The sequence below is a fragment of the Branchiostoma floridae genome, chromosome 3, assembly GCF_000003815.2.
Source record: "Branchiostoma floridae strain S238N-H82 chromosome 3, Bfl_VNyyK, whole genome shotgun sequence".
Taxonomy (NCBI): domain Eukaryota; kingdom Metazoa; phylum Chordata; class Leptocardii; order Amphioxiformes; family Branchiostomatidae; genus Branchiostoma; species Branchiostoma floridae.
This window is the reverse complement of record NC_049981.1, coordinates 20,430,609-20,451,714: the sequence shown is the minus strand read 5'-3', so window position 1 is coordinate 20,451,714 and position 21,106 is coordinate 20,430,609. Positions and strand designations below refer to the sequence as shown.

General features: G+C 43.0%; 1 protein-coding gene across 1 annotated transcript; it reads right to left on the bottom strand.

The window, feature by feature from the left end:
* Positions 1-1,439: 1,439 nt before the first annotated feature.
* On the bottom strand, positions 1,440-21,106 carry LOC118412742 (Golgi-associated kinase 1B-like). The gene is made up of 4 exons (XM_035815780.1): positions 19,526-21,106; positions 8,474-8,727; positions 2,973-3,199; positions 1,440-2,364 (listed from the first exon to the last, which is right to left on the bottom strand). Exons 1-4 carry the CDS (start codon positions 20,352-20,354, stop codon positions 2,157-2,159), a joined length of 1,518 nt encoding a protein of 505 aa, XP_035671673.1. The 5' UTR covers positions 20,355-21,106; the 3' UTR covers positions 1,440-2,156.

Sequence of the window (21,106 nt, the reverse complement as noted above, 5' to 3'; positions counted from 1 at the left end):
TTGTGTGAGTGGATCAAACCTTTGAGTCCAGTCTTGCGCAGCTTGTACTTACCGTAGATTAGTAAGGAGGTTTGCCGCTTACCAGAAACAAACAAATATTGACAAAAAGATTGGATACTATAGAAACAGACGTATACTCATTAAAACATCGATAAACGTTTGATACCTTCATTAATGACGTACACAGATTGGAGAAAATTATTGCAGCACTTAAAAACAAATTAACTTATCACAACAGAATATGGGGACTTTTCTGAGGATAACTCAAGAAAGGAATAACGGATTTTCATGATTTTTTTTACAAAATCAAATACTAATTATGCATAAAGGTGGGACATTTGCATGATTAATGAAAATATTAATATAATATCTCTTGTCCCGGACATAATATGGTTTTGACATTTGGGTGGCAGATAGCTTTCGATGTCAGGACAAGCTGGGGCAGGTTTGAGTTTAACGTTTAATTTTGAAACTGCAGGAGCATTTTTGTCAAGATACTCCAAAGAGTCAACTGAAGAAAGGAACAAACGATTTCCATCATTTTAGGGATGCAGGTTGCTTAGCCAAATATGTTCATAATGATAAACATGTTATACGAATGATGAATTTATTTGCATAAAATGGATAATTCCATTGTTTTCCATAACTGGACTTCAATAAATGCTGCACAGGTGGAACATAAACAGATACCAAATATGCAAATATGCAAAGGAGGAACTGATTCGCATAATATATGCAAAAATGGCAAGACAGCTTAATGATAAATGATGAGAATTTTATACATGTGTAATAAGTCACATGTGTAATGTAAAATTTTATACATGTGTAATAAGTCACATGTGTAATGTAATTTGTCAATGATGAATATCACCATGCATTAGTTATATAGATATTTAAGTCATTTGCACAAAATCTACAAAAGCTCTAGATATTTCATGGAGGTATGAGGTCGCCGAACTCTAGTTTATCTGAATAAAGTTTGTTTTTTTCTGAATAAAGTTGTCGAAGTTATCATATGATCAATGCAACTGGCGACAAAATTCAGTTAGTCTTTTCTGTCTTGATTTAGATGTTTCAGGCGCAGCTCTTCCCTAGATCGTGTCTCTATTCTGTGTGTCTCACCGAGTGACAGTCGCTGGAGACGGGTAATCGGTACATATGTGCGTACTGGTCCTTTTTTAATCTCCTATCGACAGACTCGTTTGTCATTCACGTCCCGCGAGGTTGATTTAAGCTGCAAATATTTGTCACGCAGGTCCCGAGGTAAAGATTTCCGATACGTGTTCGGGCGCGACCAGCACGGGTGGATTGGGCACGTCTGAATAATGCTGAGGTTGTACTTATGGACGTATTGGGCGTTTACAGCCACGTGACTATGACGTACTATTGCATGTCATGCTGGATGGTTAAGCCTATACGTTGTGGTAAATTGGACTGGTATATGTATACATGTAATTGCCGACGAAGTTATTATGGCATTCATGTCATAGTTACATGGCTGAAAAAACTGCCGTTCACGGACAATTCCATTCATGTCACGTGACATATGTTTTGGGTCATTAAACTTGACAAGGGTCAGAAGACTGACTGAAATGTTTTGTTGGTCAGTGCTCAATCTTGTTTACGGAAGTAGCATATAAAATGTCTATAATGTCAATTACCGTTACAGACGAACTTAATTTGTATTATATCTCGTTCAGGTTTTAATCAACGGACAATTAATATATGGTTCCCGACAAATATCTAGTTCATTCAGAGGCAGTTCATTCGTTCGTTCAGCCTGCTGCTTTTCTCTTTCACAGAAAACCGATTTCTATGTTCACGTCTTGGTTCTTTTATTATTTCAAAAGGTTTTTTAAGCATCGATAGGTAGGTGTAATGTATTTTCTGATTTTCTTAATATTTCTTTACTGTTGACGCAAAAATATACTATGCTACACTTTCTCGTCTTCAGGTGAATTCGTTTACAGATATAACCAATAAACGGTAATAACATGATTCATTAGAAGCAAACGTATTGTGTGTTGCATGAAGGCGGCGAAATGTACGCACAACACTACGCTATAATTGCGACATCCCTCTGTAATGCCATAAACTGCAGCTAACAAATACAAGCGTTCAATTCAGAGTTTTATGTGCAAAAGGATTCCACCAGATCAGTTCATTTGAGCAACCCTAATCTTTTTCTCCTTCATGTGCCGTAGCAGTGCCTTTGCCCGTGTCTCGATGACGTCGATGAGGCGCTCCACGCCGTGCCTGCCGCCGCTCGCCTCCCAGTACAGCCGGTCCGTGAACAGCGACTGCACCAGGTTCTGCCTCAGCCGCCCCGGGGTCTTCAACAACGCCACGGCAGATTTGGGAAACCTACACAGGTACAGAAGAGATATCCCTGAATAATGTCATTAGGTTCATAAACGACTATACGTATTTCCCCGATTAAATTATGCACTTTATAACTTTTCAGTGCGTACAAGGTTACTGCTCAGATAAATAGAGAACACATCAAAGCATAGCCAGGGCAACAGTAGCGATTTTGTTACTTTTGTGCTAGGCAATTCTTAAGTTTGTAAAGACGATGCCGGCGGGAAAAACAATCATTTTCGTTTTAAATTAGGCCGGCACGGACACTGTAAATAAGTTCTTTATGTATCCAGAATTATCAAAAATAAGGACAAATAGAGCTACGTCGTAGATGGGCTGAATTTGGTGAGCTTTCGTCAGGTTCTACTGACTCACTACTTCACATAATTTAACGTACGCGTGTCAAAGACCCACGGTTGTTTGTTTAGATCAATTTATATTTTACTCTGCCTCGTAGTTCCTCCAACCGCATCCAGAGTTTACTGGGTTCAGGGCGACATTTCTATTATTAGAAATATGTATATGCAAGAAAACAATTTACAATGCGCAGAGCTATACACCATGCGTTTTAGATTGGAAGTTACATACTGGAATAAACTCTTCCTACGTACACGTCAATGCCCTCCAGTAACCTGTAGTTCAACCTCTTCTCGCTGACGTTGAACCTGGCGTTGTTTTCCACCAGCACCAGGTGTTTGGTGTCTCCACGCCGCTGAAGGATATGGTCCAGCATCACCCTGTGGTCATTATCACAGTCGCTATGTGTCGCTTCCAAGACACACTGCTCGGAGGAGGAAGGATGAAATCCGCAGCAGCTCCGGTCCAGCCGGTCATAGATCTGGTTGGAGATACACAAACAGAAGACACGTTATGAATATGAAATTGTAGTTATAGAAATAAAAAACACACAAAAGTGTAGTTATCAACATGACAGGTATGTGTAATGAAATAGATACCGTTGTCAAAGATTGGTTTTGAGAACATCGGAAACACGAGATATCAAAACCTGGCCTTCCGCTGCAGTACCGTAGAAAACCGCTAGATACCCCAGCATACCTATCCACATAGTAAAATATATATCATAACGATCCATCCACAGCTCCTCGAGTTATGCCGTCTACAGACAGGAGAACAGACATGCTAACAGCACCGAAAGCATATCCTTTTTGGCGAAGGTAATTATAACTTTACTCGGAAGTTGACCTGCTTTGCGCGTCAGGATAAGACACAGCCAGAAAAATTTTCCCATGATGTATAATATGGACATTCTGCCCTAGCCCTTGCCATACCCCATTCCTGTGCTGGGAACATCACCACAGCAAGCCGACACAAGAAACCTGACCGGGTCTGCAATATTTATCACTTTTCAACCTACTCCACATTATCGAGAGGTGACGACGCTTGAAGGTCGCGAGGGGTCGCTTCAGTTACGGGTAAGACTTTACAGGCAACGGTTTGTTGGGTATCCATTACATTTAACACACTCTTGGGTGATTCTGTGCGGTCTTACTTTGGCCGGTGTTTGACAACAAAAAAGAGTTTGCATCTAAGAAAGGGAATGCTACTGATGCCCCAGTCTCTGTAACATGATATATGTGTTTGGTTACCCGCAATAGTCATTGAAAAAGAATGAGAGGAATAGTCATTCCATAATTGTAATCCATGACACCTTGTCGCACGGAAAATGTCATCATGGATACATCTGAACTGCCAGACGCTGTGGGAGAACTCTGATGAAGATATGTAAGGACTGCGAGTATGAAGGACAAACGTTTGTGAGGACAGTGTGTGAAGGGTACCGAGATTTTTGTGAAATAAACGTGTTAAAGATAGATGTCTGTGAGGACAATGTGTGAAGGGTAAATGAATGTGAGGACAGCCTGTAAAGGCTACATGCCTGTCAGGACAGCGTGTTAAGGCTACATGCCTGTGAGGACAGCGTGTGAAGAGTACATGCCTGTCAGGACAGTGTGTGAAGCCTAAATGCCTGTGAGGACAGCGTGTGAAGGCTACCGCGGCATTCGTGAGGACAGTGTGTGAAGGCTGCATCCCTGTCAGGGCAGCGTGTAAAGGCTACATGCCTGTCAGGACAGCGTGTAAAGATCTGTAAAGGCTACATGCCTGTCAGAACAGCGTGTGAAGGGTACATGTCTGTGAGGACAGCATGTGAAGAGCACAGGTCTATGACGTCTGTGAGGACGGTGTGTAAATGGTACAAGTCTGTGAGGAAGGTCTCCATGACCGTGCTACCATCAATATACACTCTGCAACTCTGCAAACTTAAATGTTGAACTTAACACTACAGCTCGAACCAGTGGTCCATTATATGTAGCATCTCTAACATGTCATACACTCAAACCGCCCAAGCCAATGACAAGCTTCCCCTAATTTGGTTTCGTTGGAGGAGCCCGCTTGAAAATTCCGATTAAGTCTTCCTTCTTACAACAATAATGTCACTGTGAACACAAGGTCAGTCTTATAATACAGGAGAGAAGGCTCAGATGTTTCCTACATCAAGCGCATATAAACCGGTCCCTCCACGCCCCAGAAAACGCCCCTGCCAGCTTTACTGATACTGGTGCTGGCTGCCAAGACAAATACAGACATCTGCCACCTTGTGCTGCTGTTTGCTGGGTAAATATATTAGGCGAAGCTTGGCAAACTTCAGGGCTTTGGCTAGGGCACTGTTAAAACGTCATCCAAAGTGCATATATAAACTTTTGCCTACCCTTAAGACATAGACAGGGAGAGGGAGGTGGAAATGTATAGACACATTAGAGTGTGATAGTAGGATAGTGAACTTAGGGAATTAGGGACTACAACAGAAAGGTTGAGAGAGATGGAAAGACAGTAAGGGAGAAAGGGAGAAGAAACAGAGAGAGTGAGAGATTGAGAGACTACAAAGGAGGAAGATGAAGGGAGAAAGACTTGTTACTATCAGGGACCAGATCTACTTCTCAGTAGCTAATGTACTGCTAAAGTACCTTACAATCACAATTATTCTCTTAATTGGAAAGCTTCTTAAGTTCTGTTTCTTCATGTACTATTGATAACCAAACCTCCTTGGTTAATACAAACCAGTCTCGCCCCAGGCCCTAACAGATACTAATGGGTGATCTGCGCGACATTTTACGGGCGGCTCGGCTGACTGGTGACTGATTTGCTGCCCTGTGTTCTCGTGTGACGAGAGGAGAGAGAAAACGGGGCAGCGATGACAAATTCTTCAGCTCACCCCCAACTCCACATGTGTTATAAGTCATAACGTTTCAGCATGGATTATTTCTGTGCCGTTTACACGTGCCAGGGGTTATGGTGGTTACGCTTTGTTCTAGGAAGGTGGCTGACAAAATGGACGAGATTCTCAGAAATAAAAGTTCGATATTGAATATTTCTTTTCTCAGTATCCGTTGAGTGCACTGAAGTGATGAAAATCCTCGCCGCAAGATGCGATCGTTCAAAAATTATCAATTTGACATTTCCAAACCTTACTTTCCAAAATATCACGGAAGATAACGTCCGATTCAATCAACCACGCCATTTATAATCCACTGATTTCTACCATATGAATTCTCCACGCAACGTTGAAATATTTATTTGCTATTTCACGACAAGCCGTAAACTGGCAGATGAAACGGGGGCGCAGGAATTTTGTAGCCACCACCGGGAGGCTGGCTTCCGTGAGAAAAGGGTTTTATGCAGTTGTGCTGAATTCCCCGTGCGCCGATCTGCCGATGTTCAAAGAAAATCGCTCGGTCATGATTAACTGTACGCAGCCAGGTCAGCTCGTGTCGTTGGGCTAGTCTCAATATACTGTAACTGTAGCCTGGTATCCAGCCTTATTCTAGCTCCCATCTCTTCTCTCCTCGCTGCAAAAGCACCAGGCTACTCTTTAACTGTCAGTCTTTCAATTTCCGTTGTGATCTTTCTAAAATTTCGTTGCATGAAAGCTTACTTCACTCTTTTGTCCTCAACCTTTGGTAATCGTCTTCCGGGAGGGACGTAAAACGGGGGTCCCGTGTTCGAGGAGGTGCCTCGACCACGTTAAACAGCCTCATTACTCATACTTTGGGTACCTACTGGCTGGCAAAATACACCAGATGATTATTATTATTATTATTATTATTATTATAGTTTTACTGAACATTTGTAAAATATGGACATGACAAATATGTTTCGACAATGTTGAAGAGGAAATAGAAATAACATAGTTTAATTCGCGGTGGTTTTATTTTCGCGGTTTTCGCGGTGACTACTTAAAACCTGTGTCTCCATTACTGTACAGTATGTGACCATGGCGCTTTCTTAAAATCACCGAGAATTTAAAGGCATTTATAGGTATATGCAAACAGGTATACACTATAGATTCGTACTCTAGTCGTGTACTCGTAGTATCATCTCTGAACAATGGAATGATACTTAATTACCACTCGCCTCCCCGTCCCCTTGTATCTAACATTGACTTGTGCACATCAGTCAGTCTTGTCTAACAAAACACGGCCTTCCATCACCATCACAGGAGGAAATGTTTAGAAGGAAAACAAGCCGAGACTTTGTTTTCCTTCCTCAACTTACGTTATTTCAACTTCTCTGTAATGAGGTGCCACATGTGGCGGTGGCGGAGTAGTATATACCTTGACCCAGTAAAAACACTGACCGGGTTACATTTAGCAGTAAAGTTAAACCTGTACAAGTGACCAAGTGGACCGCTTATCGAATGTGGCCACATTTTACGTTACCCATTGACAGAAGAATCAAGAATCCTGTCTATAGTAACCACCCGTCCACATAGATTTTTTTTATCTCTAGTTCTCTTGGGCCCTATTTGTAGCATTGAGAGTTGGGACATAGCGTAAGTCTCCACGCATATGTCTAATAATAGAGGTGAAGGTCGAAACGTTTTACAGGTTGCTTTTCTGACACGAAACCTTCAGAAGAGACGGTTGCGTTCATTAAACTGAACGCCAAGAGTATTCATAAGACATATACTTTGTGACTCTCGAATACAACTAGTACTGATATTGAATTTAATTTGCTAATTGTAGGAAAATCTTGATTTTTAGTTAGAATTATGCCTTTCCAAAATTCCAAAAACGTTTCCTATCTGTGCTGATGTTACAGATGGAGGACCCTGTAACATTCATCGCATGAAAAATTGATCGTCTTAATATGATCGCAACCTGAGGGCATTCTTGGAATGTCCGTTCATGTGTCGTGCAAACTTCAGCTGCATTGTTACCAGAAAGATTGTCTTACCAGCGGTTGCTTTTTCACAGTTTGTTTTTACGACTCATCAAAATCGTACAATGGCCCACGATGGATGTGTCCGTGCCGCATGTACTTCTGAACTCAAAGGCGGTCCTTCTGTCTTTCTGTTTGTTTGTATTGCATACTCGATAAATTGCCTCATGGCGTAACACACCAGCTTTGTACTGAAGCTGCATGTCTGAACAAATCTATTCCATTTCATTCACTCACACCGGGATGGAGTGAGCGGGTTTTTAAAGTGCTTGATGTGTAGTTCTCCTCTAACATGGGACCTCCATTTAACGTCTTGTCCTAGAGTACGTCCATAGCCAAAGATAGGTTCTCGTTTTCACCTGAGTCTAGTGGAAATGGTCTAGAGTGCCTTTCCTAAGGGCACAGCATCTGGACCTGTCAGGGATTTGAACTCGGTCAGTACCTCCAGGTTCTGAGTCAACAGTCCTAACTACAAGTTGTCAGCTCGTGAAAGCTGACCCGTCTCTCACGACCACAGTGCCACTCATGCTGATACAATAGCCAAGATCAAGATCTAAGATAGCAGGTAACATAAGAACGGATAACAAACTTCGGAAATGGAAAATGTATAGAACATTAAACATTGCCAAACTGGACAACTATGTTTTCTCTATTTTCAAACTTTTAAGGGTCATCGCACCTGAAAAGATTCCTTTATACCCAAAGGTGTTGGTGTAAAAATTTGTATACAATGTATTCCCTTTTATGTGCGTCAACTCTAAATGTCCTCTTGGGTCCATGGTGAGCTCACTGAAACGAAAGTTTGGTTACACATACACAAAGTGAAGTGTTGAAGGCGACAAAGCTGTGATGATACATGCAAGTTCAATCTTACCTGAAGGAGAAAGTCGAGCATGGCCATCCGACACCATTCTGAATGCAGTACGTCTGTGCAATGATAGCTAGTCGGCCGTTTGATTTTACTCACAGACCCTTTTCCCCAGCAATGGCTCTTTAACATGTGTTGGTACGTATTCCAGTGAATGTACATGGTTGAATGGCCGCTGCCTGTTATGAGAATGGAGGGGTCCCACAGACTCACAGGTCTGATCGTCACTCTTCGTCGTACGTCGTTATCGGTCGTGAAAGATGGCAGATGTTCCATGTAAGACATCACGAAATCGCCGCAAAATACAGCTAACCGCGCGGGTCGGTTACAACACCGACGCCGACGCCATGTAAGACATTTTGCCGTGATCGTGTCAGGATCGTGTATGACATCACGAAATCGACGCAAAATCCATCTAAGCCCGCGGGCCCGTTGTAACACCATCGCGGAAGCCATGCCAGGCATTTCGCCGCAACCTTGTCGGGATCGTGTGTGGCATCTAGCCCTGTTGTAGCTATAGGAATCCTACATAATCCTACAACTGGTGATGTAGGTATTTGTAGGCTGATTGGACATGAAGAACAAACCATCCAAAATTCAACTGTAGGAAGAGTAGGATTGTACATGCAGGAATCCTACATAATCCTACAATTGGTGATGTAGACATTTGTAGGCTGAGAGGACATCAGGAGCGGACCATCCAAAATTCAACTGTAGGAAGTGTAGGATTGTAGGAATCCTACATAATCCTACAATTGGTGATGTAGGTATTTGTAGGCTGAGCGGACATGAAGAACAAACCATCAGAAATTCAGCTGTAGGAAGTGTAGGATTGTAGGAATCCTACATAATCCTACAATTGGTGATGTAGACATTTGTAGGCTGAGCGGACATGAAGAACAAACCATCAGAACTTCAGCTGTAGGAAGTGTAGGATTGTAGGAATCCTACATATTCCTACAACTAGTGATGTAGGTATTTGTAGGCTGAGCGGACATAAAGAACAATCAATTCGAAATTCAGCTGTAGGAAGTGTAGGGTTGTCGGAATCCTACAGAATCCTAAATTGGTGACGTAGACAATTGTAGGCTGAGAGGGACATAGGGAGCGGGCCATCCGAAATTCCGCTGTAGGAAGTGTAGGGTTGCTGGAATCCTACAGAATCCTACAACTGGTGATGTAGGTATTTGTAGGCTGAGCGGACATGAAGAACAAACCATCAGAAATTCAGCTGTAGGAAGTGTAGGATTGTAGGAATCCTACATAATCCTACAATTGGTGATGTAGGTATTTGTAGGCTGAGAGGACATAAAGAACAAACCATCAGAAATTCAGCTGTAGGAAGTGTAGGATTGTAGGAATCCTACATAATCCTACAATTGGTGATATAGGTATTTGTAGGCTTAGCGGACATGAAGAACAAACCATCCGAAATTCAACTGTAGGAAGTGTAGGATTGTAGGAATCCTACATAATCCTACAATTGGTGATGTAGGTATTTGTAGGCTGAGCGTACATGAAGAACAAACCATCCGAAATTCAGCTGTAGGAAGTGTAGGATTGTAGGAATCCTACATTATCCTACAATTGGTGATGTAGACATTTGTAGGCTGAGCGGACATGAAGAACAAACCATCCGAATTTCAGCTGTAGGAAGTGTAGGATTGTAGGAATCCTACATAATCCTACAACTGGTGATGTAGGTATTTGTAGGCTGAGCGGACATGAAGAACAAACCATCCGAAATTCAACTGTATAGGAAGTGTAGGGTTGTAGGAATCCTACACAATCCTACAATTGGTGATGTAGACATTTGTAGGCTGAGAGGACATCGGGAGCGGACCATCCAAAATTCAACTGTAGGAAGTGTAGAATTGTAGGAGTCCTACATAATCCTACAGTTGGTGATGTAGGTATTTGTAGGCTGAGCGGACATGAAGAACAAACCATCCGAAATTCAGCTGTAGGAAGTGTAGGATACAATCCTACATAATCCTACAACTGGTGATGTAGACATTTGTAGGCTGAGAGGACATCGGGAGCGGACCATCCAAAATTCAACTGTAGGAAGTGTAGAATTGTAGGAGTCCTACATAATCCTACAGTTGGTGATGCAGGTATTTGTAGGCTGAGCGGACATGAAGAACAAACCATCCGAAATTCAGGTGTAGGAAGTGTAGGATTGTAGGAATCCTACAAATTCTACAATTGTTGCTGTAGATGTGACAAGGGTATATCCACTGTTCGTAAACTAGAATGCCGGGATTCGACAGACTCCGCAGATCGCGTATTGTTCCTTAGCTGGCTATATTCTTCTGGCCGGCTTGCTCCTCTATTTGTTTCATTTCTACGATTTTCCCAGCGATCCGGAGTCTGGTAGAGACTACGTATTCATACCGTTTTGGCTACCAAACTGTGTAGACTCCGGATCACTGATTTATTGCTTAGATGATCTGAACTTTGAAGCTACTTTCTTTGTGCAGAAAATGAGCGGATTAGTTTTATTGCCTTTCATCAAAGGGACAGTCGACAGACTCCGCAAATCGCGTACTGTTCCCTAGCCGGCTATATTCCTCTTAAGGTGGGGTCACACCTGCGTATGTTTTTAAGCCGCATGAGTTCCGTTTTGACATTTTTCGACATTTTGACTAATTTCTTCAATACGCGGCCGCACGCACAAGTTGCACCTCAAACTAATTTGAATCGTTTTAGAAAGTTTCACGTGCGCAGGCAAACGAAAATATACGCATAGTTCGCCTGATAGTTTTGGACATGCACAAAACTATCATTCGTACGCAGTTTGGTGGCCAAAACGTTATGGATATGCAATACAGTGGTCCCACGTCGGTCGATTGCGCTATGGAGACGCTACATGTTTGCGCTTTATATGCGGATATCGCGGTATTGCGAGTACATAGCGTTCTTACGTCGCAGACACAACGCACCATGAACGACCGTATAACGAATGCACACATAGATCACGATTTAGTACCGTACGTTCTGCGATCGGGTTGCGCATACTATGCGTACTGATAGCGTGATCGACGCAGACTCCAGATTTGGAATAAATACGAAGGTGCATCTGAGGCCAGAAAAAAAGATCATCTCAAGATGACAGATTCAGGCCAGGATGAATTTGTACCGGGGGCAGGGAGAGATGGTCACAACTTGCAGGACACCATCAATGCGACTGGTCCCAAAGGAGCCTCCAGGGAAGGGAAGATGCAGAGGAACCTGCTGATTAGCACTGGGTCAATTTGTGTAACACACGTGTCATTTTGTGTAACAGATATTAGACTTTATTTGCTGATAATAGTACTTTTTTGTGTGTAGAACAACATGATGTAAAAGTACAATATAGAGCCATATATTGAAAGAGGGCGTAAGGTTTCATAATTGTTTAATTTACGAGTACGTAAAGATCTTGAATACGTTTTGTGGTGTGTATGAGTGTGATTTTTATAGTAGTTGAAATAGTAAGATGATAGGGGAAATCATTAAGGACAAAGTGAAAACAAACACAATCTTAACAGTGCATATATTTTTAAGGTAAATGATGGCCCACAGTACTGTAAAAGTACAGTGTTACTGCTTCACTGCTTCGCAAATAAATAAAAAAAAGCTCTTCACTGTCTACTAATTAATGTTCTACTTGCACTGCCTGTAAAGAAAAGTATACGCAGTACAAAGTGTTCCTCTAACAAAAATACTCTATTGGCAATGCTCGCAAACAAAAGTATATGTAACAGAAACTGTTCCTCTGACACACCTGAAATGCATTTGGGATGCAGTTAGCACCAGGTGCGTCAGGCATGCGGTCGGTGGACGTTGTGTGCGTCCGGAATACGCCCAACATTGTACCCCATACGCATCTATTCGCAGTACGGAAAATTCTGTTCCGCATTTCAGAAGCAATCATACGCTGAAGTCGTAATTCAAACGCCACATGTGCTCGACGTACAATTTAATTTATTCCAGAAAAATTCCAAATGTTGGGCGTTCGGCCGCGTATTGACAAATTTTCATGCGGAAATCATGCGCACTTAAAAATATACGCAGGTGTGACCCCACCTAGGCCTTTAAGGTGGGTTTACACCTGCGTATATTTTCATGCCGCATGAGTTCCGTTTTGACATTTTTCGACATTTTGACTGATTTCTTCAATACGCGGCCGCACGCACAAGTCGCACCTCTATCGCATCTGAATCGTCTTTAGAAAGTTTCACGTACGCAGGCAAACGAAAATATACGCCCAGTTCGCCTGATAGTTTTGGACATGCACAAAACTATCATTCGTACGCAGTTTGGTGCCCAAAACGTTATGGATGCGCAATACAGTGGTCCCACGTCGGTCGATTGCGCTATGAAGACGCTACATGTTTGCGCTTTATACGCAGTAATACGCGGAAATCGCGGTATTGCGAGTACATAGCGTTCTTACAGCGCAGACACAACGCACCATGAGCGACCGTATAGCGAATGCACACATAGATCACGATTTAGTACCGTGCGTTCTGCGATCGCTTTGCGCATACTACGCGTACTGATAGCGTGATCGACGCACACTCCAGATTTGGAATAAATACGAAGGTGCATCTGACTCCAGACAAAAAAAATCATCTCAAGATGTATATAACTTTATTGCACAACAATTGTACGAGGTACAAAGTATGGCATCTACATAACTGCAGTGCTATAACTTAATCTAACTAATACAGGAGTTGTAGTATGGGATAAGTTTCTTACAATCATTGGAGGCTTTTACAATCATTTGGGGAATTTCTAATGTCTAAACCTTCTTTGATATATTTTCCTATATCTGCCATGCAGGGATTGTCACATGTCATTATGTGTTTGAATTTGCACTTCAGGTCCATTTGGATAAATCCTTGTGTACAAAATGACAGCCTTCTGTATAGAGAATTGCGTATATCGGAATATTTGGGACATACAACCATAAAGTGATATTCGTCTTCTATTAGCTCTGGAAAGAATGGACAAATGCTCTGGTCGATAGGGATTTTTTTTAATCTTCCGGTTTATGATGTCAGATCCAGGCCAGTACCGACAAATTTGTACCGGCGGGGGCATGGAGAGATGGTCACAACTTGCAGGACACCATGAATGCAGGACACTGGTCCCAATAGAGCCTCCAGGGACGGGAAGATGTAGAGGAACCTGCTCAAGCACTGGGTCAATTTGTGTGACACACGTGCCATTTTATGTAACAGATATTTGACTTAATTTGCTGATAATGGCACTTTTTTTGTGTGTAGAACCACATGATATAAAGGTGCAATATAGAGCCATATTACAACTTTGAAAGAGGGCGTAAGGTTTCATAATTGTTTAATTTACGTGTTTGATAAAGATCTTGAATACGTTTTGTGGTGTGTATGGGTGTGATTTTTATAGTAGTTGAAATACTAAGATGATAGGGGAAATCATTAAGGACAAAGTGAAAACAAACACAATCTTGACAGTGCACATAACTTCTTAAGGTAAATGATGGCCCACATTACTGTAAAAGCACAGTGTCACTGCTTCACTGCTTCGCAAATGAATAAAAAAAACCTCTTCACTGTTTACTTGTCAATGTTCTACTTGCACTGCCTGTAAACAAAAGTATACGTAGTACAAAGGGTTCCTCTAACAAAAATACTCTATTGGCAATGCTCGCAAACAAAAGTATATGTAACAGAAACAGTTCCTCTGACACACCTGAAATGCGTTTGGAATGCAGATAGCACCAGGTGCGTCAGGCATGCGGTCAGTAGACGTTGTGTGCGTCCGGAAAACGCCCAACATACGTACCCCATACGAATCTATTCGCAGTACGGAAAATTCTGTTCCGCATTTCAGTTGCAATCATACGCATCTCATGCGAAATGAAAACGCTGAAGTCGTAATTCAAACGCCAGATGGGCTCGACGTACAATTTAATTTATTTTAAAAAAAATCCAAATGTTGGGCGTTCGGCCGCGTATTGACAAAATTTCATGCGGAAATCATGCGCACTTGAAAATATACGCAGGTGTAAACCCACCTTTAGCCTGCAGTCCAGACTACAAACTGCGTACGAATGACAGTTTTGTGCATGTCCAAAACTATCGAGCGTATACTGGGCGTATATTTTCGTTTGCCTACGTACTTGAAACTTTCAAAAAACGATTCAGATGCGTTTGAGGTGCGTCTTGTGCGTGCAGCCGCGAATGGAAGAAATTAGCCAAAATGTCAAAACGGAACTCATGCGGCTTGAAAATATACGCAGGTGTGACCCCACCTTTATGCCCATTTTCCACTAGACGGCGATTGCGCTGCGCTCTGACTGCGACCCACATAAGATATGTTTAACATTCACTTTCATACTAGGTATATCATACAAAATGTGAAAGCGTGACCGAGAATACAACAAAACGCGCGAATAAAAAAATCGTTTCTTTTCTATACAATCTGTTGAGCGATCTGTCAAATTTTAGGTTGCAGACAGCGCGCGGAGAAAGGAGATACTCAAAGTTTTTCTACATGTATGGTCATACTAGCCTGATTTAATCGCGCTTCTTTATAGGCCCGTCGTACATTGCCCCGCGGGGAGGAGGCTACAAGCTCCGGATAACGGAGTGTGCGTTACACAGACTATGGTCACATCAAGTAATTAGTATGAATGGCATCCTATTCAGACAGAAAAATTAATGAGATAGGGCGAACAAGAACGAGATGGGTTAAAAAAACAAGATGGCTAGATTTTCAAAATAGTCACCATGAACCGTTATTGAAGTGACGAAACAGGGTAGCACATACAACAAATGAAAATCATTCATCCCTGCAGGTGGACCTCATCGGGCTTAAACTTCCCGGGGCGCTGATAGGAGATCGGGCGGGCCTGACTGTCCTGGTCCACCGAATAAACTGTCGACATGTCCTAGCTGCCCGATCCTGGCTGGCTCCCAGGGTAGTATTCAAGAAGTTAACTAGTACTTTTTAGTATAGCGTAGTGACTAGTGGTAGACGGTATCACTTATCAAATTGGCAATACACTCATAACTACCAAAGTGTAGAGCCAATGAAAGTGGTACAACTTTTGCAACCGTACATCCATTAATTTCATTTCTACAACTACGGTCATGGCTAACATACTAGTGTCACTTCTTCTGCAAGGACAAGACAATCATTAGGGTACAACACAAAAATTATTATATTTTCCTATGTTGGTACTTTCTCTCCACGTTGACCTTCTCGGTAGTACAGTAAGTCTGAATTTCTTTCTTTTCTCCTGAAATCTTGCGGAAACTTAATGAGTACGTGGATGTCATCCATATAATCTATTTACTGTGGCCTAATCCTGGGTATGGCACCGCCGTGTGAAAAGCCTCCGCATTGTTAGCCTTTTCCTGTCACATAGGCCTAGGAAGCGTAATTTTGTTGTTGTTGTTGTTATTGTTGTTATCAAGGAGGTAACCTCCTTGTTGTTATCGATAAAGAGAGATAAAAAAAGTTCCTTTCGTTTATTTGCTATGCCTTTAGCATGGATATATTTTGTATTGGGTTTCGTATGATTTGTTCTTCATGTCCGCTCAGCCTACAAATACCTACATCACAAATTGTAGGATTATGTAGGATTCCTACAATCCTACACTTCTTACAGTTGAATTTTGGATGGTTTGTTCTTCCAACTTAACCTCCTTGGTTCTTCATATCTGCTCAGCCTACAAATGCCTACATCACCAATTGTAGGATCGTATAGGATTCCTACAACCCTACACTTCCTACAGCTGAATTTCTGATGGTTTGTTCTTCATGTCCGCTCAGCCTACAAATACCTACATCACCAATTGTAGGATTATATAGGATTCCTACAATCCTACACTTCCCACAGTTGAATTTTGGATGGTCCGCTCCCTATATCCTCTCCGCCTGCTGCAAATACCTACATCACCAATTGTAGGATTATGTAGGATTCCTACAATCCTACACTTCCTACAGTTCAATTTTGGATGGTTTGTTCTTCATGTCCGCTCAGGCTACAAATACCTACATCACCAATTGTAGGATTATGTAGGATTCCTACAATCCTACACTTCCTACAGCTGAATTTCGGATGGTTTGTTCTTCGTGTCCGCTCAGCCTACAAATACCTACATCACTACACTTCCTACAGTTGAATTTCTGATGGTTTGTTCTTCATGTCCGCTCAGCCTACAAATACCTACATCACCAATTGTAGGATTCTGTAGGATTCCTACAATCCTACACTTCCTACAGTTGAATTTTGGATGGTCCCATCCCTATATCCTCTCACCCTACAAATACCTACATCACCAGTTGTAGGATTATGTAGGATTCCTGCAATCCTACACTTCCTACAGCTGTATTTCGGATGGTTTGTTCTTCATGTCCGCTCAGCCTACAAATACCTACATCACCAATTGTAGGAATATGTAGGATTCCTACAATCCTACACTTCCTACAGCTGAATTTCGGATGGTTTGTTCTTCGTGTCCGCTCAGCCTACAAATACCTACATCACCAATTGTAGGATTATGTAGGATTCCTACAATCCTACACTTCCTACAGCTGAATTTCGGATGGTTTGTTCTTCATGTCCGCTCAGCCTACAAATACCTACATCACCAATTGTAGGAATATGTAGGATTCCTACAATCCTACACTTCCTACAGCTGAATTTCTGATGGTTTGTTCTTCATGTCCGCTCAGCCTACAAATACCTACATCACCAATTGTAGGATTATGTAGGATTCCTACAATCCTACACTTCCTACAGTTCAATTTTGGATGGTCCGCTCCCTATATCCTCTCAGCCTACAAATACCTACATCACCAATTGTAGGATTATGTAGGATTCCTACAATCCTACACTTCATGCAGTTCAAGTTTGGATGGTTTGTTCTTCATGTCCACTCAGCCTACAAATACCTACATCACCAATTGTAGGATTATGTAGGATTCCTACAATCCTACACTTCCTACAGTTGAATTTCTGATGGTTTGTTCTTCATGTCCGCTCAGCCTACAAATACCTACATCACCAGTTGTAGGATTGTGTAGGATTCCTACCACCCTACACTTCCTACAGTTGAATTTTGGATGGTCCGCTCCCTATATCCTCACATCCTACAAATACCTACATTACCAATTGTAGGATTCTGTAGGATTCCTACAACCATACGCTTCCTACAGCTTCATGTCGGATGGTTTGTTCTCCATGTCCGCTCAGCCTACATATACCTACATCACCAATTGTAGGATTATGTAGGATTCCTACAATCCTACACTTCCTACAGTTGAATTTTGGATGGTCCGCTGCCTATATCCTCTCAGCCTACAAATACCTACATCACAATTGTAGGATTACGTAGGATTCTTTAGCATGGATATATTTTGTATTGGGTTTCGTATGAGTTGTTCTTCATGTCCGCTCAGCCTACAAATACCTACATCACAAATTGTAGGATTATGTAGGATTCCTACAATCCTACACTTCTTACAGTTGAATTTTGGATGGTTTGTTCTTCATATCTGCTCAGCCTACAGGATTCCTACAATCCTACACTTCCTACAGTTGAATTTCTGATGGTTTGTTCTTCATGTCCGCTCAGCCTACAAATACCTACATCACCAATTGTAGGATTCTGTAGGATTCCTACAATCCTACACTTCCTACAGTTGAATTTTGGATGGTCCCATCCCTATATCCTCTCACCCTACAAATACCTACATCACCAGTTGTAGGATTATGTAGGATTCCTGCAATCCTACACTTCCTACAGCTGTATTTCGGATGGTTTGTTCTTCATGTCCGCTCAGCCTACAAATACCTACATCACCAATTGTAGGAATATGTAGGATTCCTACAATCCTACACTTCCTACAGCTGAATTTCGGATGGTTTGTTCTTCGTGTCCGCTCAGCCTACAAATACCTACATCACCAATTGTAGGATTATGTAGGATTCCTACAATCCTACACTTCCTACAGCTGAATTTCGGATGGTTTGTTCTTCATGTCCGCTCAGCCTACAAATACCTACATCACCAATTGTAGGATTATGTAGGATTCCTACAATCCTACACTTCCTACAGCTGAATTTCTGATGGTTTGTTCTTCATGTCCGCTCAGCCTACAAATACCTACATCACCAATTGTAGGATTATGTAGGATTCCTACAATCCTACACTTCCTACAGTTCAATTTTGGATGGTCCGCTCCCTATATCCTCTCAGCCTACAAATACCTACATCACCAATTGTAGGATTATGTAGGATTCCTACAATCCTACACTTCATGCAGTTCAAGTTTGGATGGTTTGTTCTTCATGTCCACTCAGCCTACAAATACCTACATCACCAATTGTAGGATTATGTAGGATTCCTACAATCCTACACTTCCTACAGTTGAATTTCTGATGGTTTGTTCTTCATGTCCGCTCAGCCTACAAATACCTACATCACCAGTTGTAGGATTGTGTAGGATTCCTACCACCCTACACTTCCTACAGTTGAATTTTGGATGGTCCGCTCCCTATATCCTCACATCCTACAAATACCTACATTACCAATTGTAGGATTCTGTAGGATTCCTACAACCATACGCTTCCTACAGCTTCATGTCGGATGGTTTGTTCTCCATGTCCGCTCAGCCTACATATACCTACATCACCAATTGTAGGATTATGTAGGATTCCTACAATCCTACACTTCCTACAGTTGAATTTTAGATGGTCCGCTTCCTGTGTCACTCTCAGACTACAAACATCTACAGCAACAATTGTAGGATTTTGTAGGAATTTTTTAAGCAGGGCCAGATGCCACACACGATCCCTACACGGTTGCGGCGAAATGCCTGGCATGTCTTCCGCGAAGGTGTTACAACGGGCCGCGGGCTTAGATGCATTTTGCGTCGATTTCGTGATGTCATACACGATCCTGACACGGTCACGACAAAATGCCTTACACGGCGTCGGTGTTGTAACCTACCCGCGCGGTCAGCTGTATTTTGCGGCGATTTCGTGATGTCTTACATGGAACATCTGCCTGAAAGATCGCGCAACCATTGGCAACGTCCGGTTGATCCCGAGGACGCGATCGAGATGAAAGGCGAACACCTGATGTAACCTTTTTTCGTCGTCGACAATAATGCAGTGGCTTTTACACTCCATGGCGCTGACTTCGCCTTCTTCAGTCAGCAACGTTTCAGACGTTTTCCCAGTTGTGCCCAAAGTCCACCAGTCTAGTCCCCGTGTATCTCTTCCAGCGAAGGTCATGTTCTCGTCAGCTAACCTGTGCATGTCCAACAGGTCAGTCTCCGAGAACCATGGAGGAAGTGCGTAAACTCTGATGTTCTCTTTCTTGTCGCGCCTGTGAGCTAGTGTTCTGACACTGCTACCTCTAACTTTTTTACTTCTCTCAGTGGCACTAGGTCGCGACTGTGCATTTTGGGTAACTTTCTTGACCGTGAACGTCCTAAAATGTTTTCTGTTGTAGTCGGGTTGGAACGTCAGGTACCGGACGTTCCGACGCGTCCCCTGGGTGTTCTGTGCGTCTGTACCCCGGCCAGCATCTTGCATGAAGATTGGGGAAGGCTGTGTGTTTGTAGGGTTTAAAATGTCAGCATTACTGAGCGTCTCCACGCGAGAATTTGACATAACACCGTACAACACACACACCACCATGGCGTTTGTTACAGCGATGAGGGCCAGGACTGTCTTCAGGTCTCGGCTGCGCATCGCCCTGAGAGCGCGCCAGCCCTGTGCCGCCGCCAGGCCTGGCCCGCACCGCGGCTGCCAGACGCGGGTTCCTAAAACAAACACGCTCCTCGCAACGAACACCAACGGGGCAGCCAACAATGTGTCCAGATCATGATAACTCATAACATGTCCACGTGCCGTATACAACTAAAACGTTACAAACGTTGCACTGTTACTCAAGACGCATCCATCCAGCCGCGGAGAGGTTGAAAGTTTCCCAGTGACTTGGAAAGTCTTCTGTACACGCCTGGGGCACCTCGCTGACAGGAGACGGCACGTTTCTGGATGAAGAACCGCGCTAGACGAGCCGAAAGCGCTATTAATGCTCCGATCTTCTCCCGTGTACGTGTAGTAGTTGTAGCGATCGCGTGACAGCAGCCGCGGAGAGAGGAAACGCCTATTTCATCCGTTCCCGCCGGTAGAAATATTAACACATGACGGGTAACCCTATGTCGGCCCTGTACGGTCCAGCAGTTCGCCCGGTAGATGGAAAGGCTAGAGCGCTCCCTCCGATAGGTGACGACAGATGAATGAGAGGTTGGCGGTAGTTTAAACCCAGATATCCTCCCGGCAGGTGTTTATCTTGGGAAATAACGTCCTGGAGCGCTGCCTTGTGGAGGCGGCCATGGCCTCATTCCCGCGTGCCCTGCGTAATGATCACGTCTCGACACACAAACATGACCCCGGCCTGCCCTCTAACCACCCTGTAGGCGCTGTATCGACCTCTGTCGGATTCCTGGACGAAGTGCAGTGTGAGGTCCCTCCCGACCGTGCCTGGAACAGAAGCGAGGAAAGTGAGATGTCTCGATCGGTATCAGGTGCTGCAGATACCGTGAGCTCTGTCAAACCTTGAGGGAAAACAGTCACCACCCACT

Coding starts and splice junctions, on each gene's coding strand:
- LOC118412742 (XM_035815780.1), bottom strand. CDS start 20,354: ATGAGTTATCATGATCTGGACACATTGTTGGCTGCCCCGTTGGTGTTC. Junction 8,728..19,525: donor GTTGCCAATGGTTGCGCGAT/CTTTCAGGCAGA, acceptor AACATCTGCCAT/CTTTCACGACCGATAACGAC. Junction 2,365..2,972: donor TTACTGGAGGGCATTGACGT/GTACGTAGGAAG, acceptor GTACCTGTGTAG/GTTTCCCAAATCTGCCGTGG.